This window comes from Phaenicophaeus curvirostris, chromosome 5 (genome assembly GCF_032191515.1).
Source record: "Phaenicophaeus curvirostris isolate KB17595 chromosome 5, BPBGC_Pcur_1.0, whole genome shotgun sequence".
Classification (NCBI taxonomy): Eukaryota; Metazoa; Chordata; class Aves; order Cuculiformes; family Cuculidae; genus Phaenicophaeus; species Phaenicophaeus curvirostris.
This window is the reverse complement of record NC_091396.1, coordinates 6,669,971-6,691,894: the sequence shown is the minus strand read 5'-3', so window position 1 is coordinate 6,691,894 and position 21,924 is coordinate 6,669,971. Positions and strand designations below refer to the sequence as shown.

General features: G+C 36.5%; 1 protein-coding gene across 3 annotated transcripts in view; it reads right to left on the bottom strand.

Moving 5' to 3' along the window:
- ANO3 (anoctamin 3) overlaps nucleotides 1-21,924 on the bottom strand; it is a 378,658-nt gene that overhangs the window by 211,505 nt on the left and 145,229 nt on the right. For all 3 annotated transcript variants that reach the window (XR_011337490.1, XM_069857456.1, XM_069857457.1), the window contains exons 7-13: nucleotides 21,016-21,060; nucleotides 15,486-15,617; nucleotides 14,323-14,429; nucleotides 12,904-12,959; nucleotides 10,363-10,484; nucleotides 9,002-9,136; nucleotides 2,973-3,069 (exon numbers count right to left, since the gene is read on the bottom strand). Coding sequence is in view for 2 of the 3 variants with exons in the window: in XM_069857456.1 (XP_069713557.1) it covers nucleotides 2,973-3,069; nucleotides 9,002-9,136; nucleotides 10,363-10,484; nucleotides 12,904-12,959; nucleotides 14,323-14,429; nucleotides 15,486-15,617; nucleotides 21,016-21,060 (694 nt within the window). In the remaining variant the exon portion in view is untranslated. The remainder of the gene's footprint in view (nucleotides 1-2,972; nucleotides 3,070-9,001; nucleotides 9,137-10,362; nucleotides 10,485-12,903; nucleotides 12,960-14,322; nucleotides 14,430-15,485; nucleotides 15,618-21,015; nucleotides 21,061-21,924) is intronic.

The window sequence follows — 21,924 nt, the reverse complement described above, 5'->3', positions numbered from 1 at the left end:
ACCTCCAGGGAAGGTGACTCAACCACCTCCCTGGGCAGCCTGTTCCAGTGCCCAATGACCCTTTCTGTGAAAAATTTTTTCCTAATGTCCAGCCTAAACCTCCCCTGGCGGAGCTTGAGGCCATTCCCTCTTGTCCTGTCCCCTGTCACTTGGGAGAAGAGGCCAGCACCCTCCTCTCCACAACCTCCTTTCAAGTAGTTACAGAGAGCAATGAGGTCTCCCCTCAGCCTCCTCTTCTCCAGGCTAAACAACCCCAGCTCTCTCAGCCGCTCCTCATAAGGCCTGTTCTCCAGCCCCTTCACCAGCTTCGTTGCTCTTCTCTGGACTCGCTCCAGAGTCTCAACATCCTTCTTGGGGTGAGGGGCCCATGGCTATGGATCACACTGAGCATTTCAGTGGATGAATTTGATGGCTCACTTATTATGCAACATCACAGTTTATATTACAAAAAACTGCAACATATTAGATTCCATGCATAATATGAAACAGTATTTAGGAAGCTGAAATTAAGATCACTGTACTTGGAACAGATTTAAGGTTGCCAGTTTACAGCAATGTAATTTATCTCAGGATAAAGGGCCTACATTTCTTCTAATTAAATGTGGTTTAAGATGTTTCTGAGCATTAGTAAGCAAACAACAGGTTTCAAACTCCTATTTTGAAAAAAAGGCACAAATCTTCATAAGATAACAGAGCAAACCAACTTATCGTTAACAGACGAACATTAGGAATACGATATGAAGAGACAGGACAAAGAAATGAAAAAAGTGCTGCAAATAAATGGCTTTGCTATGTACTGCCTCAAACTATCCAGAAAATTCAGGACATTTTCCACCATTTGAAATTAAAATAGAATGTCTTGATATAGGATGTTCTTAAAAAGACTTTACTTTCATTGGTGTTGACTCTGTTGATTACTTCAGGACCAATTTTTAAGTTTTTATCACCAAGAAAAAGCCAAGGAAGGGCAAGGGTAACCAGATTCAGTTTTACTGTAATGTGACCTTACATCTGAAATTATTCTAGCCAGCAGGAAAGTTCTCCCTGAGAGGTGTGCCAGGATGCTGGGGCTGACAGTCTGCCTGGGGCAGGTTACCTAACTTCCTCCCATGAGAGCTGCCTACTGCAAGAACTCATTCTGCTGCCTAGAGCAGGTTGGCATTATTGCTTCTGCTTTGTGAATTAAGAAAACTAACTCAGGAATGCAGAACAAGTTAATAGAAATAGTGTTGCTGTTTAATTTCCTATTAAGTAAAATTATTAAAATATTGTGAGAATTTATTAAACCCACATTTTTATCTGCATGCCAGTTCTTTTCTTCTTTTCTGTTTTTAAGGTTCTGAAATGAGAATTTACTAGTTGGCATTGGATATCAATGAATCCAATATGTCCCCTACACAAGTCATACAGTGGAATCAAATGTACATACAAATAAGTATTTTGCTTTGTTTATCTTTTGCTTACATAAAGGAAGTCACACACAATAATGGGTAAGAGACTGGATATGTGAGAGGTGAACAAAAGCAGGACAGTTTGATGAGCATTTCAGTTTTGAATGCAGATCTGTATGAAATCGTCATTTTGGATATTCTGCTCAGTAAATCGTGCCTATTTCCAACAAAATGAACCAACCAAACAAAACAAACCCAGCAGATTTAATGTTGCTGAAAGCAGGAAATATCTGGCTCCTGATTGAGCACTGTTTTCTAAGAAGTTTTTGGGCAAGAGTCTTTCAACACCATACTCAGAATCAAGATTTTACTGTTTTAAAGCGTAGCCTGAGACTCTGTGTTGATCAGAGGCCTCAAAGCACGGGTGAAATAATGTAGGACTCAGTGCTAGCCCATCAGCATACCTGACTGACATTATCATCATACAAGACTTGAGACAATTCAAATCCACACCTAAATCAACACCCTGTCACGGGGCCTGAGGGCCAGGAGGGCTGGGCACGGGACCAGCCCTGGTGCACCTCCCTAATCACACACGGATCAGAGAGCCCACTAAATGCAGACAAGAATGACAGCCTGAGCATTCAGAAAGTCAGATTACAACTCAGGTATTGCATGTCTTTCCCTTGAATTATAAACTTCACTTCAGTCTGGCATTTTTAAATGAACATGGAATAAGGAGGGAGGGGATGGAAGAAAAGAGCAGTAACAAGGAGAAAGGCATCTTTTGTATTTGTATCCAGCTTTACAAAACCCTGGCAGAGAAAACATTTGAAGAATATGATTTTTCTGGCGTTAATTTGTTCTGTCTGAAGCGCTCCTCTAAAGGAAAGTTGGCAAGTATATAAAAAAGAAACCCTGACAGGAGTTTTAATAATGTGAAATATGAGCACAAGGCCTTAAATAAATGAGGCAGATCGCATGGCATAAGTAGGTTTGGGGAGATAAACTTGACTTAAAGAAACTCGCTTTTCCTCATTAACTCAGTCCTTATACAATAAGCTACTGAATGATCTTTAAAGTCCCTTCCAACCCAAACCATTCTATGATACTATAGTTTTGGTTTGAAGACTAGCTTCTTGTAGAAAAATATTTAGTTATGTAAAATCTTTGCATTAGTTTGAAAGAGCAAAGCACATCACAGGCACATTATGCCAGAGAATTCCTTTAGGAGGAGCAGAAATTCAATTAAAAAGTGAGCAAGGGAAATGGAGTAGTAAGTCAATTATTGGGGAAAGCAGGAAAAATCTTCCAAGAAAAGTTCTGTTACTCAAGGGACTTCATGAATTGATGAAAATAATAACAAGGATGTAGGAAGGAAATGCTCACAGAAAGTGAAACAAATTTTAGAATAATCTCTGATCTTTTCAGAGCATTCCCTTATCAGAAGCATGAACAATGAAGATTGAAAAAACCTCTGTGGAGAAACAACATGTTTTGCAGGAATCTTTGTTGAAACAAGGGCAGCCATTATGCAATTAAAATGGATCTTTAGACAAATAGTAATAAGGCAATAATTACCTTGGCGTATATGCAGCTTTCATTGAGTTTCTGTAGTGTGCAATTGCGTTCACACATAGGACACATGATGGTTTCATTTGCCTCACAGATCTCTTTGCTTTAGTATAAGACAGGAAAATAAAGGTTATAAGGCTTATAATAATAAAGAAGTTTATAAGGGCTATAAAGGTAATAAAAGTTATAAAGGTTTTTTAGCATTCCTAAAATTTTCTGAGGTTATGATGTTTGTGCTCACTATTTGTTAATGGTGTGCCTACACCACAAAACTGGCTCAATAAAATAAAACAAAAGTCAATGTTTGGCTTAAAAAGCCTAATCCCAAATCAGTAACCTTAAAACCATGGGTCCTAGAGTAGTATACAATATATTTGGGCATTGTGCTACATATCATATGCGGGTGAATTTCCCATTCTCTCCCATGTATCACAAAAAGAAGAAAACACTGTTTGCTACCTGCCAACCCATCTACTGAATATTTAAGGGATGTGAAAGCTATCAAACGCTAATGGGAAGGACAACACTCGTATAACTACACTGATTTCAGTCAACTTATCCCAGTGTACGTCAGCTGAAGGTCTGTTCCACAGGATCATTGCATATACATCTCGATCAGTTGGTCACATGTGAAAACCCACTGTCAGAGATTTCTGGCAGTAGTGTTTCAAGTCTTTGCATTTTTTTCCTACAGCAGAAGTTATCTATAGGGCTAATAAAAACCACTTAATAACCTAACTTTGGGGAAAAAATATATTCAAACCACATTCTACTGCTTAAAGATCCTAAGATTTGGGAAGATGAAGTCACTGCCTTCACTGGGACCATTCATATTCACAATGTAATACATAATCAAGTGCTTTCACAAAGGCAAAGCAGAATTAACCAAAGTGTAAAAATGTATTTTACAACTAAGTTTAACTGCATTGAATAAGTTTTCCAAAGAACCTCAGCAATCATGTTTCCCTATTCTTTACCAATGCTGACACGCCTGAAATGATCTCGACACACCAGGAAAGTAGCAGTATAAACAAATGCCTAGAAATCTCAACTGATTTGTTTTAGTAAACATTGTGCTTTCACTCACCTCGTCATAAAAGATGAATTTACAGTTGTAATACTGTATGAAAGATTATGCTTATTTCCAAATGAGCGCATTTGTTAAATCCTATCTGACACAACAATAAACAGAAACAAAAGATCCTGGTTGCCCAGATGTCACTTCTGTAATCTTTGGAAATACCTCACATAACAATAGAATCACTAATTCACTGAAACCCTACAACATAATGTGGATCTGACAGAAAAACTGTCCGAAGTAACCCTTAAGCCAGAATGAGCACAGCCACTCGCTTCAGAGTTCCAGAGTAACAGAAATCTCATAATACGCCACATCAGAGAACGTTCTTGCTTGCATTTTCATTCAAATTACTAAGCACGCAAAATCATATTTCAACAATATGGTGACATGGTTTGGTGATAATACAAACTATCATCAACTATAAAGTCAAATTGTACTGGACTTTGTATTTAAGGTCAATATTATAAACGTTACATTTTCTGTATTTTACACCTTGAGTTAAAATATTGGTTTGTTTTAAATAACATTTGAAAAAATCAGAAAATTATACCGACAGGGATAGGTCATATGCTTCAGCAATACTCTGCAGAGGCAATAACGTTTGCTACAAAATTGTTTGTGACAGGTGCTATGTTAACTGTTACTGCAATTCAAATCTTCAGTATAACAAAGCAAAATAAGGCTCATTATACTGTCCTTACTTATATATCTGAAATCTGACTACAACACATGCTGTAAAGACACCTCAAGCAATGCTGTGTTCATGCCTCACCTTTCTGTTTGACTGACAATAAAGAGATGACTTACAACAAGTGATAATGACAGGTATATATCCATCAAACCCAAACTCTTTAAAAACATCAGATTTATTTTTATATGGACTAACCAACATGTAATAGCCTGACATCTAACTTGAGAATAAAATAGGTAACAGATATGGCACAAAATTTGTTGAAAGACAATAACCCAGATGGAGGCAGTTTTAGAAGACTGAGACCTCCCATATGACTACCACTACCACTCATTTCAGCTCAGGGAGAACAAATGGATCAAAATATATTTTAGAGTTTCTGAAACAAGAAACAGAAATTCAAGTTACACGTTCTTGTTCCTGCATGCCATCTGAGACCTGCAAATATAATCCAAACACTCCAGACGTTGCTATGAAGTTTCTTCAGCAGACACTCCCTTCTCTTGGTTACCTTCATTTCACAACTGAAACCTGCAATGGGCTGCTGACACTACAATCTCACTACTCTGGAGGACTTCGGTGCTGGCTTCTGGCACCCACAGTACTATCAAGCTTTATTCCAAGCTCACACAAGAAAAAGAACATCCTCCATTCCAACCTGCTTTCAATAACACTGCCCACCACATGCACCTGTTTCATGACAGGAAAGTAAACCACCCCTAACCATGCGGAATGGAGAAAATTTTGTTTCTAAACACAGGACATATAGGTCTGCTTATAGAAATTTCTAGTCCCATTATATCACAGTATGTATGCGAGGTTTTTGTCTTCCCATCTTATTTCACCTTCCTCCTCCCTGTACAATACATTTGAATTATGCAATGATTCAATCAGACCTGAAAATTTACTATTTCCCTAAAACTATAACTGTGAAAAAGACACAGAGACTTAGGACAAGAGGCAAAAGGCAGGGTGAGAGGGGCACTACCCCTGGAAAGAAGGCATGGTAGCACCAAAACGGAGCAAATATGCACCATTTCCAACTTGCCTGTGGCACCCACAGATGAACTACACGGGGCATCTTTACTTTACGCAGCAGGCAGTGACTGACAGCCCCATGCTGGGCTGAGATGGAGTTCCAGCATCCAGGCACAGGCTGAGATGGATGGATGGATAGATAGATAGACAGATAGATAGATAGATGAACAGATAGATAGACAGATAGGTAGATAGATAGATAGGTAGATAGATAGATAGACAGATAGAGATTTTATATATCTATCTATATATAGAGATACATATTTTATCTATCTATCTATATGATAGAGAGATAGACAGAGCCACCTAGTATCAAAGACAGTACAAACTGCAACCAAGAAACTAGTTCTTAGATATGACATCATTCTGCATAACCTTGGAATGATTGCTGCACAAAGCCTATAGCTGGCATTGCAGGCAATGTTTTGTTCTATGCTGTTGTATACCCCTGGATTTGCTTATTCCCTCTCTGCTGGATTTGTGCTGGACAACAGTGGAGAAAGAAGAAAACTATTGTTTTCTGCCTGCAGCCACTAGAGAGGGGCTCACGGCAGCTCCCTGTGCCTGAGAGGTGAAGGGGCATCACTGGAGAGCATATTTCTGTAAAAATAACCTGACCAGTGGGTAAGTTCAAACTTTGCGGTACACAATGCAGTTGAAAAATACAGGGCCATGACAGAACTTATCATACTGTAAATAAGCACTTACTAATATCCACTGATCCCTAATAACAGTTGTTAACAGGATGAAGCCTCTTTCAAGTGAAGTAGTATTACACTGGATAATAATAAATCTGGGGAAATGTAGCAGTTAAGAGATTTCTATAATGCCTTGGCTCAAGGTTTACATTCCTAATTGTCACTGGGTCTCCTGCATCTAGATTTTGTCAGAATAACACAGCCAACCCCGTTTCTTCCTGATGGCTGCTGAATATTGTGTTTGCATACTGTGGTGGTTAAAGTGCTCAAAATCAAATGATGTATTTTAAAACTGTTATGGATGTTAGCAGTTTTCTTTAAATGACTGCAGAAACACTAGATAAATTAATCTCACAGTCACAGAGCATGGCAAGAATAACTATTAGGTTGTACAGTCTGTCTGCCTGCTAATGGATGACTCCTGCCTGCTTTGGGTAGGAGGTTTCTGTCTAACCGTCACTAACCTCTTCCAGAACAAGTAAGCAAATATGGTAAGGATCAGCATCTGTTAACACTGGCCCTTAAAACTAGTGAAGTGCACAAGGTGATACAGAGAACATCTACATATTTCTTCTGGGCAGTCACTATCAGCTTGCATTAGTTAAATTCTATTCTTGAATCCCCATCTCAAAGCGGGACTTAATAACTGGGTCAAAGCAATGTACTGATGCAATAGTATTGTGTCACAACAAACCAGTGGGACTGCATGGATCCACACCATCAAAGGCTGAGAGGACCTTCTGCCCAGAATTAACACATCCAGATTACAGAGTACACAGCTAGGTCCACTGCATTAAACAATCCTCTGTTAGTATTTTGAAATGAAGGCTGGTTAACGTTAGCTATAATAAATATATTAATACTCTCTCCCCCTTGTAGGCATCTAGGGCTTACATGGTGGATCACCCAACTTTCATGCTCTTGCTGCTGGAACAGAGTCCTGAGACACTGGTGGGCAACCTGGTGCTCTGTGCAGCACAGCATGACACTGAGGCACCTCACAGCAGGACTCAACACAACCAGCCTCCACAGGGAGCGAACTAAAATCTGCATGTTCTGTCTGCAGCTGCTCAACAGCAATCAAGAGAAAAAGAGAGGACAGGAAAAATGTGAAAGCTACCTCTGTGCTCCTGGGATTTATATCCTGCAACCTTCTGCAAGCAAGATAACTGCATCACTCTGTTAGAAGAACTAAGTAGGAGTTGTATCTCCAAGTCTTCTTGGGAGACGCATAAGACACATATACAAACACATAATAGCTAACAGTTTGAAAAAAACAGACTCTGATAAATTCTGTTCTTTCCCTTGGTGAGTATCAATGCCAAACCTTTCTCTTCCAAGAGGAGTGCCTTAAATATTAAACTATACTCTGAGAATAGTAGACGGTGGCACCTTACTCCCTCTTTGTTGAAACTGCGCCATTGGACATGTGGAGAACGTAAGATTCCCACTTCAACAGTGCTAGTCCCTATGCCCTAAGAACAGGTGAATCCTCTACTTTATATCCACTGTATTTTACAGACATTTATTGTGTAAAACAATTCTAATACATGCAGCAATATCCTAAAGATAGCACAGTTTCCTGGCTGATAAATTTATTGCATTTAATGCAATTTGAAGTTAAGTCACTCTCGAGTTTGCTGCACAAAAGCAAGCATAAAAAAGCCTTAATTACAGCTCTGTAGAATATAATAATTCACTATCAAACAGAAGATAAAGGCAATTCCATAAAGAAAACTTAGAATAGTCCAGCTCAAAGCCCAAGAACCATTTGCTATGAAAGCTGACTCCAAGTATACTTACAGCCTAAGCATCCAAACCGCCTGGAGGAACACTGGCAATTGCAAGAGCACTGATTCTGTTGTGTCTGATGACATCTAATGGAAAACTTTGTAATAAGGGTACATCCTCTGAAACAGTTCCTACAACTACAGTCAGCACTTCTCTCAAGTACCCTCATCATTATTTCTAAACTGACATAAAGCCCTCTAACAGAAAACTCACAACAGTGGGAAACTTGCAAACTAGGTTTTTTTCCTGCAGTTGTAAAGTCCCTGAAGCTGGGTCTTTTGTTTGCATAGTTGAGAATTTTGCCACTATTGATTCTGAGAGAAAACAAAGGCATAGAAAAATTAAGTCAAAGTTTAGCAAGTGTTCTACTTTCTGGAAATTTTAAGAGAGATGGAGGTAGAGACAGAGTATGTCTGACTTTCTTCACCTGTCAGCCTTGACTAGAGTGACAACCACTGCAGTACCCATGATATTTGGACTGGTACTTGCAGTTTCTCCTTATAGACAGAATGCAGATGCGTTGGTAAGAGAACTTATTGTGAATGGTATGCACCCAGCTTGATGCAAAACAGATATACAAAGTAGATACATTTGACTGAACAACCCAGTGGTTTATTTGGTTATTTTTACATGATTACCAGATCTGGAAAGCATTTATAAATATAATAATGATCTCAGTTGCACCACACTGTTCTTAATTTTCAACATGCTATTATGTTTTTTAATGGAATTTTACCTTACTTGGCTGGAATCCATTGTAAATAATCCATAAAGGAAAACAAAGAGCCCAACCAGGGCAGCAGGAATAAGCATTCCAGTATACCACCCCAACCAGGCAAAATACAGTCCAATTTTTTCACCAAAATATCGCCTACATGAAAAGGAAACACATTGTTTAAAGTTAAAACTTACAGTGACTTTTATCTATCTTCACAGCAGTAAAAGAATACTAATGATGAATTACCATTACATTTATGGTAAAATTATTCTTAGTTTACTGAACATTTTATTTCAGGCTAGCATAACATTCTCGTGGCACTAATTGCAGATTTACCAGAACTTACATTTTACAAGGAGATAACTGAAGTGCTTTGTAATTTTCATATCCTTGCGATGACTAAGTATATGTGCTAGTTTCAACATTATTAAACATAGGACATCTTATTGCATGCAGAGACGTGTGTATATATATACATGCACATTTATAAAAAAATCCAGAGAAGGATATGGTATGACCCAAGTATGCCATTAAAAAAAGCATTTATAATCAAAATATTACCTATGTAATAATCATTACCATGATTATGTAACAAATATTAGAGAAAACAAAGATTTGAAATCCAACTTGAAGACTGAGCTTTAATTCTTCAAAACTTGGGTATCAGTTGCTAGAAGAGATGAAGTAGCAGTGATCAAAAAGTAAATCACAGATGATACTATTTGATCAGCACAGAACTGTCCCATGGCAGATGCTCCACTGCCTTCAGTGGAACAATACTGGGCACAATAATTGGTTATGACTGTCAGATTAGGAATAAAAACTGACAGCAAGGAAAAACTAATTACTGGTATTTGATATCAAAGATGAGAAAAGTACGAAACCCAAACACTGCAATTATTTAACTTAAATTACATATATTTCTATGCTTTACATTTGGTAATCTATGACATTAATAATAAGAAATAGAAACATGAGTATGTTCAAACCCATGTGGAAATGTAACAATGAGACTGTATTTTCCCTCCACTGGATCTGGCAACTCTTGACTGTTCATGTGGATAACAAGTCATTGCTCTCAAAGGTGCTTTCATGAAGGGCAAGTGTCTCTGAACAGTAGACCACTTCATGGGTCTGTTCTTAAGTTTCACACTGCAAATTGTCAAGCAACTGGATCTACGTGCCTTTTACGCAGCCTCATTTGAAATTAATAGCACAAGTGAGCACCCAAAAGAAGCAACTTGGAGAATTCCAATCTTACCTAATAATACTGAACAGCTAAATTCTACAGGAAAGCATAAGGATGAGGAATTTAGCAGTTGGTCTTTTACCAGCTAACTTGTACCACAGAAAAAAGCTCCTCTTCAAAGTACTAATACCTGATTAAATCTAGTGGTTGGTATTTGTACCACATTCCCCACCGTGCCCAGCGCTCATATAAGAGATGTCTGTGATTCTGAGCTCCATGTGTTTTGATAGGATGTCTGCTTTTGTGGCTTCCCTGAAAAACACAAACAAATAAATGTGTATGTTTTACATAGCACATTTTTAGGCATTTAATTATAATTTTAAATGAGTTAACTATTTTTAATAAATACGTCTCATACTATGGACATCTCTAGGATATGTCACCTGGAACTAACAGATAAGCCTGACAGAAGAGATATGATTACATACACGTCTGAAATGGCCAGTTTCTCTAAGAATTAACGATAGAACTATACTAGTATATGACTACATAGAACTACTACTATGCAGAACTATTACGATATGGCTAGAAGCACAGTGTTTCTATTTCACTAATACATGCTTATTTGTATGCTCTCATCTACTTCAAATTTTCATTTTTTGAGATGTGTTTACATTAACATTTTTTATCTTTCATAAAATTTCAGAAATTTCTGGTATGCCAGCTCCATTCTCCTTTCCCTGACATTTTTGATGACTTTATTTAATTCCTGTTTGAATGTATAGAAAAACACAGTCTTTCTGTGGTATGCGTTCTCAAAGATGATGGAAACAACTGAAATGGCATTATTCTGAAACCTACACGGGATGCTCAGAAGCATGAAGTGCAAAACACAGATTCAGTCTGGCTCAAAAGGAGTCCTTCAGGGCATGTCTGACATTTACAGACTGCATGACAGCCTGAAAGAATAGCCTCAAACTCAGCAGTTGAAAGGGAACACATGGATTCATTAGAATCATCCTAATCAGAATCTCTCATGTCTGTAATTGTACTCCAGTTCTGAAGAAGGAAAACAGCTGAACTTCTTCTCCCCAAAACCCCACTCAGTTATGGTAAAGAAAACCTTTTATGAAATTACTGCAAATGAGCCAAGTAATTTCTGGGGAAGAACACAGAGTTCCCCAGATCAGTACTTCAAAGTTTGCAGACATTCTGCTGATTCAAGTAATTTAGCTATTTAAATTTTTATCATATATTTGAAATCTGGAGCATTCTCTGCAACTGCAGAGAATGAAGAACATTGTTCATTTGTTGTAATCTGCTGACCCTCTGGTTTAAGAATGAATTAAAAACAAAGCTAAACTTAGCAAAGACTCCAATTCTACTAATTTCTCATCACAGTCAGCAAAGAAGCACACAAAAAATGTCAATACAGAGTGGGACTTTTGCAATACCTAGGAAGAGAATATCAACTTATACTCACATTTATCTGCATTAATGACTGCAACAGAGCTTTAAACTAGATGTGAAGGGGGAGAGGGATGAAGCCAGGCTAGACAGGAGTGAGCCTGGAAATGGCATATTTTTAAATCTTCCCTTACACACACTTCTTTCTGCATTGTTTATCCATAACAGAACTCGAGTCTCAGCATTCCCACTGGGACAAATTTTTGACTCTCATTTGCTCATGTGATAAAGAAAAAATAAATAAATGAAAATTGAGAGTGCTCAGCCACCATCCCTTCATATCAGTCAAGCAGCAATTAAGATGAGTGGCTTAAAAATCATTAACTTTAACTGAAACTTTAAAAGAGTAGCTTATGCCATAAAAAATGAGCATATATATAAAATGGATATGACAGAATGGTTTTGACAGCCAGAGAAAGCTTCACAGGCTTTTCTGGTAGTACAGCCAGCTTTCCTCCAAAGTCATTAACATACATTAACAATTATGTTAAATTATGTATTTAAAATACTCCTCTATAACCCCAGTATTTAATAATTAAAAACATATTAAAAATTACTCTCAGCAATTTGTAAAGCACAGGTCAGTACTTTGAAACACCAGACCAAGTCATGATATTCAGCCCAAGAAACTATGGAGTTCACAGCTACACAACCACCACAATACTGATCAGCATTCAAAATGACTTAAGATGTGTGCTGGCTTCTTTCTTTTCAATATGCAAAGGTTGTCTGAATACCCTCTGAAGTCAAACACAAGTTTTTCATTTACTTCATGGGTTTACAATCTTCAGTAGACTTTAACCTACTGAAAAAAGATACTGTCAAGTAGAATTCATCCACAAGTATTCAGAAAAGACTAAGCAGGAAATAATTAACTCGTCTCCCTAACTGCCATCAGGTGCACAAGCTATTAGAAAACCAGAACATTTTGTAGGTGGCAGGCAAAAATATTTTAATACAACTAACTGGAACAACTGATATTCTCATCAAGAACTCCACAGGCAGTGTCCAGTTCATAAAAGTAAACAAACAATTATAATGTTCTAGTTGAGATAGTAGATGCTGCATGAAGTCATTATAATACATTATGAAAGAAAAATTTTAAAAGCCAATATTAAACTAAGAACGATAAATAAAAAAGTCTTAACAGATTACTTAGTGAAATTAAAAGTTTGAGACAAAATTAAAAATAAAGTAGGATCTCAAAACATTAGGGCAAGCTTTAATCTAAATATAAATGCAAATGTGAAATGAACCAATTTACCTCATGTGGTGGAAATGCTGCTTCATATGTTCCATTATTTAGTAATCTATTAATACCTAAAAACAAAAAAACACATTAGTTACGATACCAATTTTTTACATGCAGTTTATTTGAAGCAGTGTGAATTTTCATGTTGCATACTGAGCATATAACACTATTGGATGCTCTAAACATGAAAATCATCAATAATCCCACTAACCATTTATGCAGGTTTTGCTGATCCCTTGAGATTTCTGGGCCTATCAAACTACAGTAACTTTCCGAGGGCCAATGTCTGCAACTTTTATCTCAGGGGTAGATGCTTGTGCCAGATCAAGTATAAGAGATGCTTACATCCATGTTGGATTACTCAGAGCATATGATACTGATTTTATGGGTGACCTGATGAGCTGGTATACACAGAGAGTGGTATGGACAGACAATCCTTGAGGCAGCAAAACCCCTGCAGAGTTAAAAGCTAACCTGTTGTTATTTTTAAATATAAGCCAGGTGAAGGACTTTGTATTGCAGCAGTGCTCTGCACCATAATGACTACAGCATTTTGGATTATTTCCTAGAATCCTTCTAAAACCAGATCTGTTGTTCTATCAAAGCATAGTGTAAAAATAAATAATAAATAACCACTAAGAATTATAATAAAAAGATTCAGTAGCCTCTAAGAATACATCCATAGCCAACAGTTCCCCCATGAGATAAGTACCTGTGATGGATTTCAGCTTTCTCTATTTAAATATACAAATTATGTTAAACTAATCTTGTAATGAAATTCGACACCATAGACTTGAAAGGAATTAAATTTGAACTAAATTCCTAACTTTCTGTAATTTCTATCATTTTCATAAATGTAAAGTTTTGAGTATGTCTCTATGTATTTAATTCTTAATTTAATTCCTGCAAAAAAATTCATGCATACATTCCCTGTTCAATGCAACTTAAAATGAATAGTTAGACATTCTAAAAATTAACATTGTAATAAAAGAGTTGGTATAAACTGAATTTAGTCTTCAGGTCAACTGCCTCTGAGCTGCACAGAGATATAAAACAAGTTAAGTGTAGCTCATACTGATTCTGCTGGACTGAACTGCAGAGTAGTAGCAGAACTAGTAGATACAGTCCTCAAAAACACTCCAAAGTTTTCTGAGGTATATGTTATCTTTTTTTTTGTGGTTCTTGATCACATAAAGTTACCATAATTTCTCTAATTTCTTTTAAAGAATGAGTTATTAGATGAAAAATATTTTCACTGAGATATTTGAAGAAAGTGATTAATGTGACATTGCTTTAACTACATTACTGAGCAAATAAGAAGCTTTTAAGAAATGGAAAATTAACTGAGTTTACTCAAATAATACATTTTCAGGCAAGTAAAGATAAAAAAAAATATAGCTTCAGGTTTGGAGAAAAATACAGCACTCTTACCCATTTTGGATTTTCCGTCTTCATACTTCGTTCTCTGTAACATGTGATGCACAATTCTACTTCTTGTGGAATTGCTGAAGAAGCTGTCTTTGTTGTTTATCGTAAAACTATTAAGATAATGAATGTCTTTTAATATTCAAAACAATGCACAGGTGCCATAATATAGCTGCTCTAGTGTTTTCCTCTTACAGAGGTTTAGTGGATATTTACCCTCCTTGGTTAGCAAAAGATATAAGATTTTACTTTCACTGAGCATCTTCTCAGGTCCAATAAATATATCATCATCACAGATTACTGTTGCAAAAACAAAGTAAGTAAAACTGAATTCTATAACATCCTACTATTCAAGTTAGTTTGGAATTGTCAGATGTCTCTATAATGGAACTACCAGAATAACTTCTGGGGCCAGGGGCGTGGATAAGGAGAAGCTCTATGCTCCGGACACTTGAGTAGCAGTGCACGATGACTTTCCCTTACAGAATCCTAGGACAGAGCCAAATAATACTTCCTCTTCCAGATGGCTCTGGACTCCGGATGCCAGAAGTCTAAGAAGTAGGAGCTTTTTGCCTACTCAGCTGTGCCAGAAGTGACAGCTGAGGTGGCTGAGAAACACTACCAAAACCAGGTGATTGAATAGATACTACATAGCCGATTACTGAAAAAAAATTCAGATTATAATGCTATTATTCTGCCTTTCCAGGGTAAAGCCAGTCCACTAGCTTTCAGAAACAAAAGCATTTAAAAATATAGATAATGAATGATAAGAAAATCATTATCCCTGGTTTTAGCTTGCCTCCAGGTGTTCCCAATTTCAACAGCTGTCTCAGGTTTTGCCTAGGTTACATATGGAATTAAGCAAAATACACTTGAGCAAGTATTTGCATTTTGTAATGTAACGGCAAGGAAAACTTCTAAACCAAAAAGGTAGTCTTAATTTCTAGTAAAATTTTTGCCTGTGCTACTGAATGACCGACGAATAGCAAGTAACAAAGAATATATTTCAGCTTTAAGAGAAAACCCACAGAAAATATCAAATATGACACTGGGTATTTGCCAGTGACCATCTGTTAATGGCTTCCTCCATGGCACTTGCTTAGAAGAAGTGAGAAAATAAAAAAAATCCTTGTGGTCTCTGGCGCTGTCTTTCCAGTTCCAGCACTTACTGGTGTATGCGTGCACGGCTGAAGGGTGCTGTGTAGCAATCTGTTTCTTCCAGATCAGGCAGGGCCTCCTTATCAAGCTTCATTGGGTTTCTGGGCAACCAACTTTTCAGCTCTCTCATATTCCTCTGCAAACTGAGACAATAAGAAATCAGATTTACATGCTCTCACTTGGTTTTTATTTCTACCTCCAACAATAAATGTTTAGTGACATCATACTAGAATCATACTAGAAATGAAATAAAATGGGACATTTCCACACTAAATAACCAGAAGAAAATAAGGAGTAAAAGAGTACAATTAACATTATTTACTCATGATCTATACTGCACACTTTAATTGAGTATAGCTCATCAGAAAATTAATGGGATTATGGTTTAGGATGGGACTGCAGTATTGAGTCTGGGGAAAATACTTTTCCAGACCAGTTCATCTAGCAGAACTGCTGATACTTCTGCCTTACTCAAGAACATACCTAATTACTTTGTCTACCCCCACTGGATGAACTAAGTGTAACTCCCCCTCCCTTACCTGATAAATCAGATATTAAAATTCATAAAATCTGAACATAAATATAAGACTGCTCAGGATCAAATATTTATAGTATTCTGATTTTAATTCAGCCTTCCTCTGCAAAATTGCCACCAAAATCCAGTGGCTGATACTGTCTTACAAACCAGTATACCCATACACAAAATAAAGGATACGTTATACACAAATGGTCATACAGTCTTGAAACAAAAAAATACGTATGGCTTCATACTGTTTCATTAATATATACATCATAAAATAAAAACAGAACATAAGTTTTGGATCTTCAATTAGATTACATGCTGGTATCAAAAAAGGGCTTTCTTCCACTGGCAACCTGCCTAAATAATATCTCAGGACATGGTTTATACAGGGAAAAATTAGTGAAGTGCAGTTAATCGCCCAGCAAATGCCAAAAATTACCTCCTTATTACTTCAATTTTGCACTCCCTGACCAATTTTTCTTTTTTATATTCAACTGCAACAAACTATGAGTTTTAAAGGAGTGTCTCATCTTGCATGAGTGCTACAACACCATACGTGCGTTAGCGTTCCAGAAAAAGTCAGAATTTTAGAAAAACATAACCCTAAATAATATTTTCTCACAGGATTTGGGCCGCATTCAATGAATATGTATGATATATAAAGCATATATATCTCATATCCACAAGAGGTGCAAAGCTATAATACGTATCAGATTTTTTTACCTGAGGTGAATACTTAATGGCCTGTACTCAGCACAAGCTACCTGTTTCATAACTGAGTAATAATTGTTGACACAGCAAGTTGCTCTCAGGCAGAAAAGACACTTCACTGAAAATGCACCTCTTATTTTCCACACCAGGAAAAGAAAAAAAAATAAAAAAATGTTCTGCCATATTTTACACTGTCAGACAGAAAGCCAAGTCAGATGTGGGATGAGAATTTTACACTGACATTTAAAATTCTCCATTTTTTCCTCTTGCTATATATTGCCAAGATACTGGTTCACACTCTGTATGCAATTGATCCTACATGTGAGGGACAGCACTCTGTCTGACACTAAACATTACAAGCCACAGAACATAAGTCAGTTCATAAAGTTGAAACACAGCAAACATTTCCCAGGCAGGTGCATCCTTTAAGTGGTTCCTTTACTCAAATAACACTTCACTGTGTGACTAGATTATCTTTTTGCTTCCAGTGGAATTTCTCTCAGCACAAAGTTATACAGCATATGTAAGTACATGTTTCACTTCATTCTCTTCTTTTTTTTTCTGTTGTACAAACGCTTATATTTTCAGAGTCAAAACGCAGGCTTTTCTTTAAAGATGAAAATATGCAGATGCATCAGGAAAAATAATGCACATGATTTCAGGGGTTTTATTACAAAACTCTTTTAAAAAAATTTGATTATGTAAAAAGCTTCAATCATTTTCCTACAAAAATCTAAAAAACTAGCAAATAATTTTTATCTTAAAAAATTACCTATTTTTAAAATTCATGTCTGCTCCTTTTAACATGTGAAGTAATGAATAACAGCATCAAAATAAATTAAAAATTATTTCCACAGTACATTAGCAATTTCTTTTCTGAGTCAAAAAGGCTTTTTATCTAAGGCGTGATTACTTTTTCATTACATCACTTATGGCTGATCACTCCAAAACTCAGATGCCATTCTGATAGCACAAACTATTTCAATGGAAAAGTACATCCTTCCCCAACCCTACAAAAATAATGCAGCAAGAGAGACTTCTTTTCTTGGTTTACGGTATTTTACAATTAAAGAAGAAACTGACGTTTTATGGAGCTTTCATTCAAAGTGATAACAAATTTCAGAAACATTTTTGCCTATATCAGAGGACTAAGTACCAGCACTCTTACTCAGAGTGGCTTTCTAGGTCTAAAGTAGCAACTTAAAACGGATTACTGACTTAATCCATTCAGTGTAGTCTATCTAATAAGAGTAAAAGCAGACAGAGCTGGTTTGGTGAAGTCACTCATGAAATGAGAAGTTCATGCAAGGAGATCAAGATTTCCCAGTGGAACAATGCTGCAAAAATGTGGGCAGTACTTCAGGTACACCCTTATTGAAACCACTCCAGCTAGTGCTATTGTAACTATATGCAGCTAGGACTATGGGATATTATTCTGAAACACACATATAGGTTTTATTCTAAGATATAAAAATCAACATTTCATGAAGATGCCAGTAATTTTAACTTTGCTCAACTTTCATGCTCGACTGTACTGTTACATAGTTTTCGTTCGGTTGTTCTTCTATGCCAAAGTAGTTTAGCCCAAAACTCCCTGCAGATTTTGTTTACTTGGCACACAGCAATGCAAAGAAACAAAGAATAGGTGAATTTGGAATTCTTTGATCAGACTCAGGGAATGAGATTAGCAGTGGCAGTTACTTAATTCAGGTGTGGTAAGTATTTTTGACTGCAATCACCACCCAGTATTTTGCTTGCTGTTTGAACCTCTCGTGTATTGACAAAAATCCACAAGAGTGTGGCTAGAACTGTAAATCATATACCACCAAATTACTACATTTTGTGATGGGAAATACGTTGTGGTTGCCAGATTCCATATAAGGACACAATCATCACCCAAAAAGGAAAAAAAAAATGATACAGTTGTTCAATGGAGTGATATTAACGATTTCACTTCAGTGTTCACACTGAAATCCAAAACGTTTTAAAAGTCTTTTTGCAAAGCAGGCTTATTGCAGCTCAGATGCTAAACAAAGTAACTTTTGGTTCTCTGTCCTTAGAAGTATATTTAATTTCCACATCTCAGAGGGCAGAGTCAAGCTGCACACTAAGGCAACTGTCTTTTAACTTTCTTTTCCTCAACATCGTTAACCAACATGAAATCAGTCTGTTGAATATGGCAGATATGAAACCAATTCATTACATTATTGAGTCTTAAATCTGAGAGTTCAGACAATTTTTGATCCCTACATTATGTACTTGCATGTCCCTCTTCTAGCAGCTTCCTTTCCTTTGATAAGATATGTTGAAGGCTTTTCAAATGCTGCCCTTAAGCAGTGTGACAAAATTATTTTTATATGTTGCCCTAAGAATGCTATGAATTCAGGCTTCATGTGATTAAGTACAATGTTAAAAGTGTTTTTTTTCAAGGTATGTAAATAAATAAATACAGGGGAACAACAGAGATATCACATATAAGACAGTATAATAGTAAGCATTACATTTATTTTCTGACCTTTCATTCATGCCCCCAATAATCTCTTGAAGACTTTTTAAAGGACATTTACAGATACATATAACCATGTAAATAACTTCAGAGAAGTGTACATGCCACAGCAGGGTCTAACATACTAGTTATCTCATTCTTAAATTATAGAAATTCTATTATTATTTAAAGCTTTACCTTTGATATACAAAGATTTTAACATAGTTCTTCATCACAGTTGCTGTAAACTACACTTAATAACGCAGAAATATTAATGAAAGTTTTGATAAATTACAGAGAAGCAGTTAAGATTGAAAAGTCATAAAATGCAAAGAAACAATGACAGTAGCAACAGAAGTTAAAATGGTGCAATGTGTATGACAGCAATTTTCGAGTTAGCTTTCAATTTTAGAAATAGCTTCTCTTCCTTCAAACTATTCCTTTGCACTGGATTATATAAAGTGGCAGAGAAATTATTCACAAAAATATTCATGCCCAAATTCTCACAAGAAAAAAAAAAATGTTTGCAAATGAAAAACCAATCTGGCATGAAAATTGTTTATTACTTGTTTTCACAGGTACTGTGCAACTTCAACTGCATGTTTCAGACATCTGCCCTTCTATATAAAGAAAATGAATTTATTTAGTGTCTAGGACTTACCAGATGGATTACAGATGAAATTAAACAATTCTGCAGTAAAGCTTATTGATTTTGCCTTTGCATTACAAAGCACATCACTTACATTTTTCATTATGCACATTAAAATGGAGCAAGCATGTGAATGACTGGGAAGAGGAAAAAACGCAGTTGTAAATTTATGTTATAGGTTATTTCAATGTATTCTCTCTGCTTCTGTGTTTAAAGTTTTCTCACTTTACCATTCAACAGTGCTTTGCGTATTTTTGTTAGCTGATCATCTTGCAAACTGATGTCATGAGACTACTTAAATTGTTCCTGAGAAATAATGAGAGCTCTTCATCATCCAAAGTAACAACAGGAGGACCTAAATCAAATGCAATCTCATCTCAAGATCTGCCTTGAGAAAACCTGTGATAGAAAACTCTTTCAGGAGATTTCCCTCATGTAAAAGATTTCATATCTCTTCTCTAGGTAATTAAGATTTACAAGACATCATTCTGATCAGACCAACGGGGAGTGATTACAGCTCATGGTGTCCTTTTTCTCGCTCCTCAGCTCCCCTGGTCTCCTTTCACCCACTGCTGTGGCCTCTTGTGCCCTTCTCCTGGCTGGTGGAATCAACAACAATGACAAGAGCCACAGGTGATGTCTGCATGTGTCTACCTCCCAGAAAGTTAAGCAGCTTTTACTGCAGTATACAAGTTATCCTGTCAGCTATCAAATAAAAATTCAAAATAGCCTTTGGTGTGTGGCATTGATTTAGTCCTGATCAAGGGGACACATGCAAGAGAATTTACATTTGCATGTCTAAGGAAATATATGACTAGCAGAACCTGAGATACACACTCAAAGTATCTTCCATCCTAAAGAAATATGCCTTGGTAACAGCAGTCATAACTGTAAAGATAGCTCCAACATTACATCTTTGCTGCCAGGATAAGGCCTTTTTTTTTTTTTCTTGGCATAAACACTTTTACATTTCTAAAATGAGAACTGGCAAAGCTTTAAAGTACTGCACCTCGTTACAGATGAACATTTTAACACTTCGAGCTAACATATTTTGAGTTCTGGGGAAAATAATCTAATTTTCCAAGTTTCCTGGATAAATTTACAACTGCGGATGGATTTTCTTTAGCAGGGTGACTATCTGACAAAATTAGAAGCTACACATCACCCACCAACCTGCCCATGGTTTTGCTCCTCCAGTCAGTGTAATAACATTTTTTCCTGAAAGAACAGTAAAAATCAGCTGAGAATAATCAAGTAGGAGACAGTTGAAAAGGACATATACATTATAAAAGAACACTGGACACTTATAACCATGCAATTTTATAGGCAGAAATGTGAAAAACACTTAAAGAAAGGCAACTGAATTTGAATAAATCACTAAAATTCTGTGATTTCATGTATTTTCAAGTTCAAAGTTTGTTTCTGAGTCAAAATTAAATTTTAGATTTGTCGCTATTACCAATCATAGCTAATCCAGAATTCCTTCACAAGATGCTCATCAGACAGGGTTCAATGGCATCATGCTAGTATTCACTGCACGTAGTCTTTCTTAGCTTTTATTTAATGAAACTCATTTTAGAAGGATTAACAAGCTATTAAATGCCTTAGGTACTCTATGCGCTGAATATCATAAGCACTTAATGCCATTAGATATTATCTTCATTCCCTGAGGTGGAATACCATCACCTCCCTTGACATTTTGCATCCAACTGAAGAACAGTACATGCCCCTAAAAAAAAACCATCTAAGTCAACAGTTCTTTTCTCTCCACTCTTCACCTGTCACAGCAACTTAGAGAAATAAGACAAGAAATTCCCAGTAAAATCTTCTGAGAACAGTTACTTTGAAACCATATATAAATATATTTGCTGCAGTGTAATATTTTACACATCTAGTTTCAATTTTTAACATTTTTTTTGGCCTCCTTCTATCATTTCAGGTCACATTTCAACCACACAAAGGCCTCGATCTTTTAGATTCCTCAGAGTATCTGTATTGTTACCACGGCACTCATCCAGGGACAATGGAGTTCAGGACCAGGGGCTCTGCTCCTTGTTTAGTTTATCTACTCAAAAATTGCCT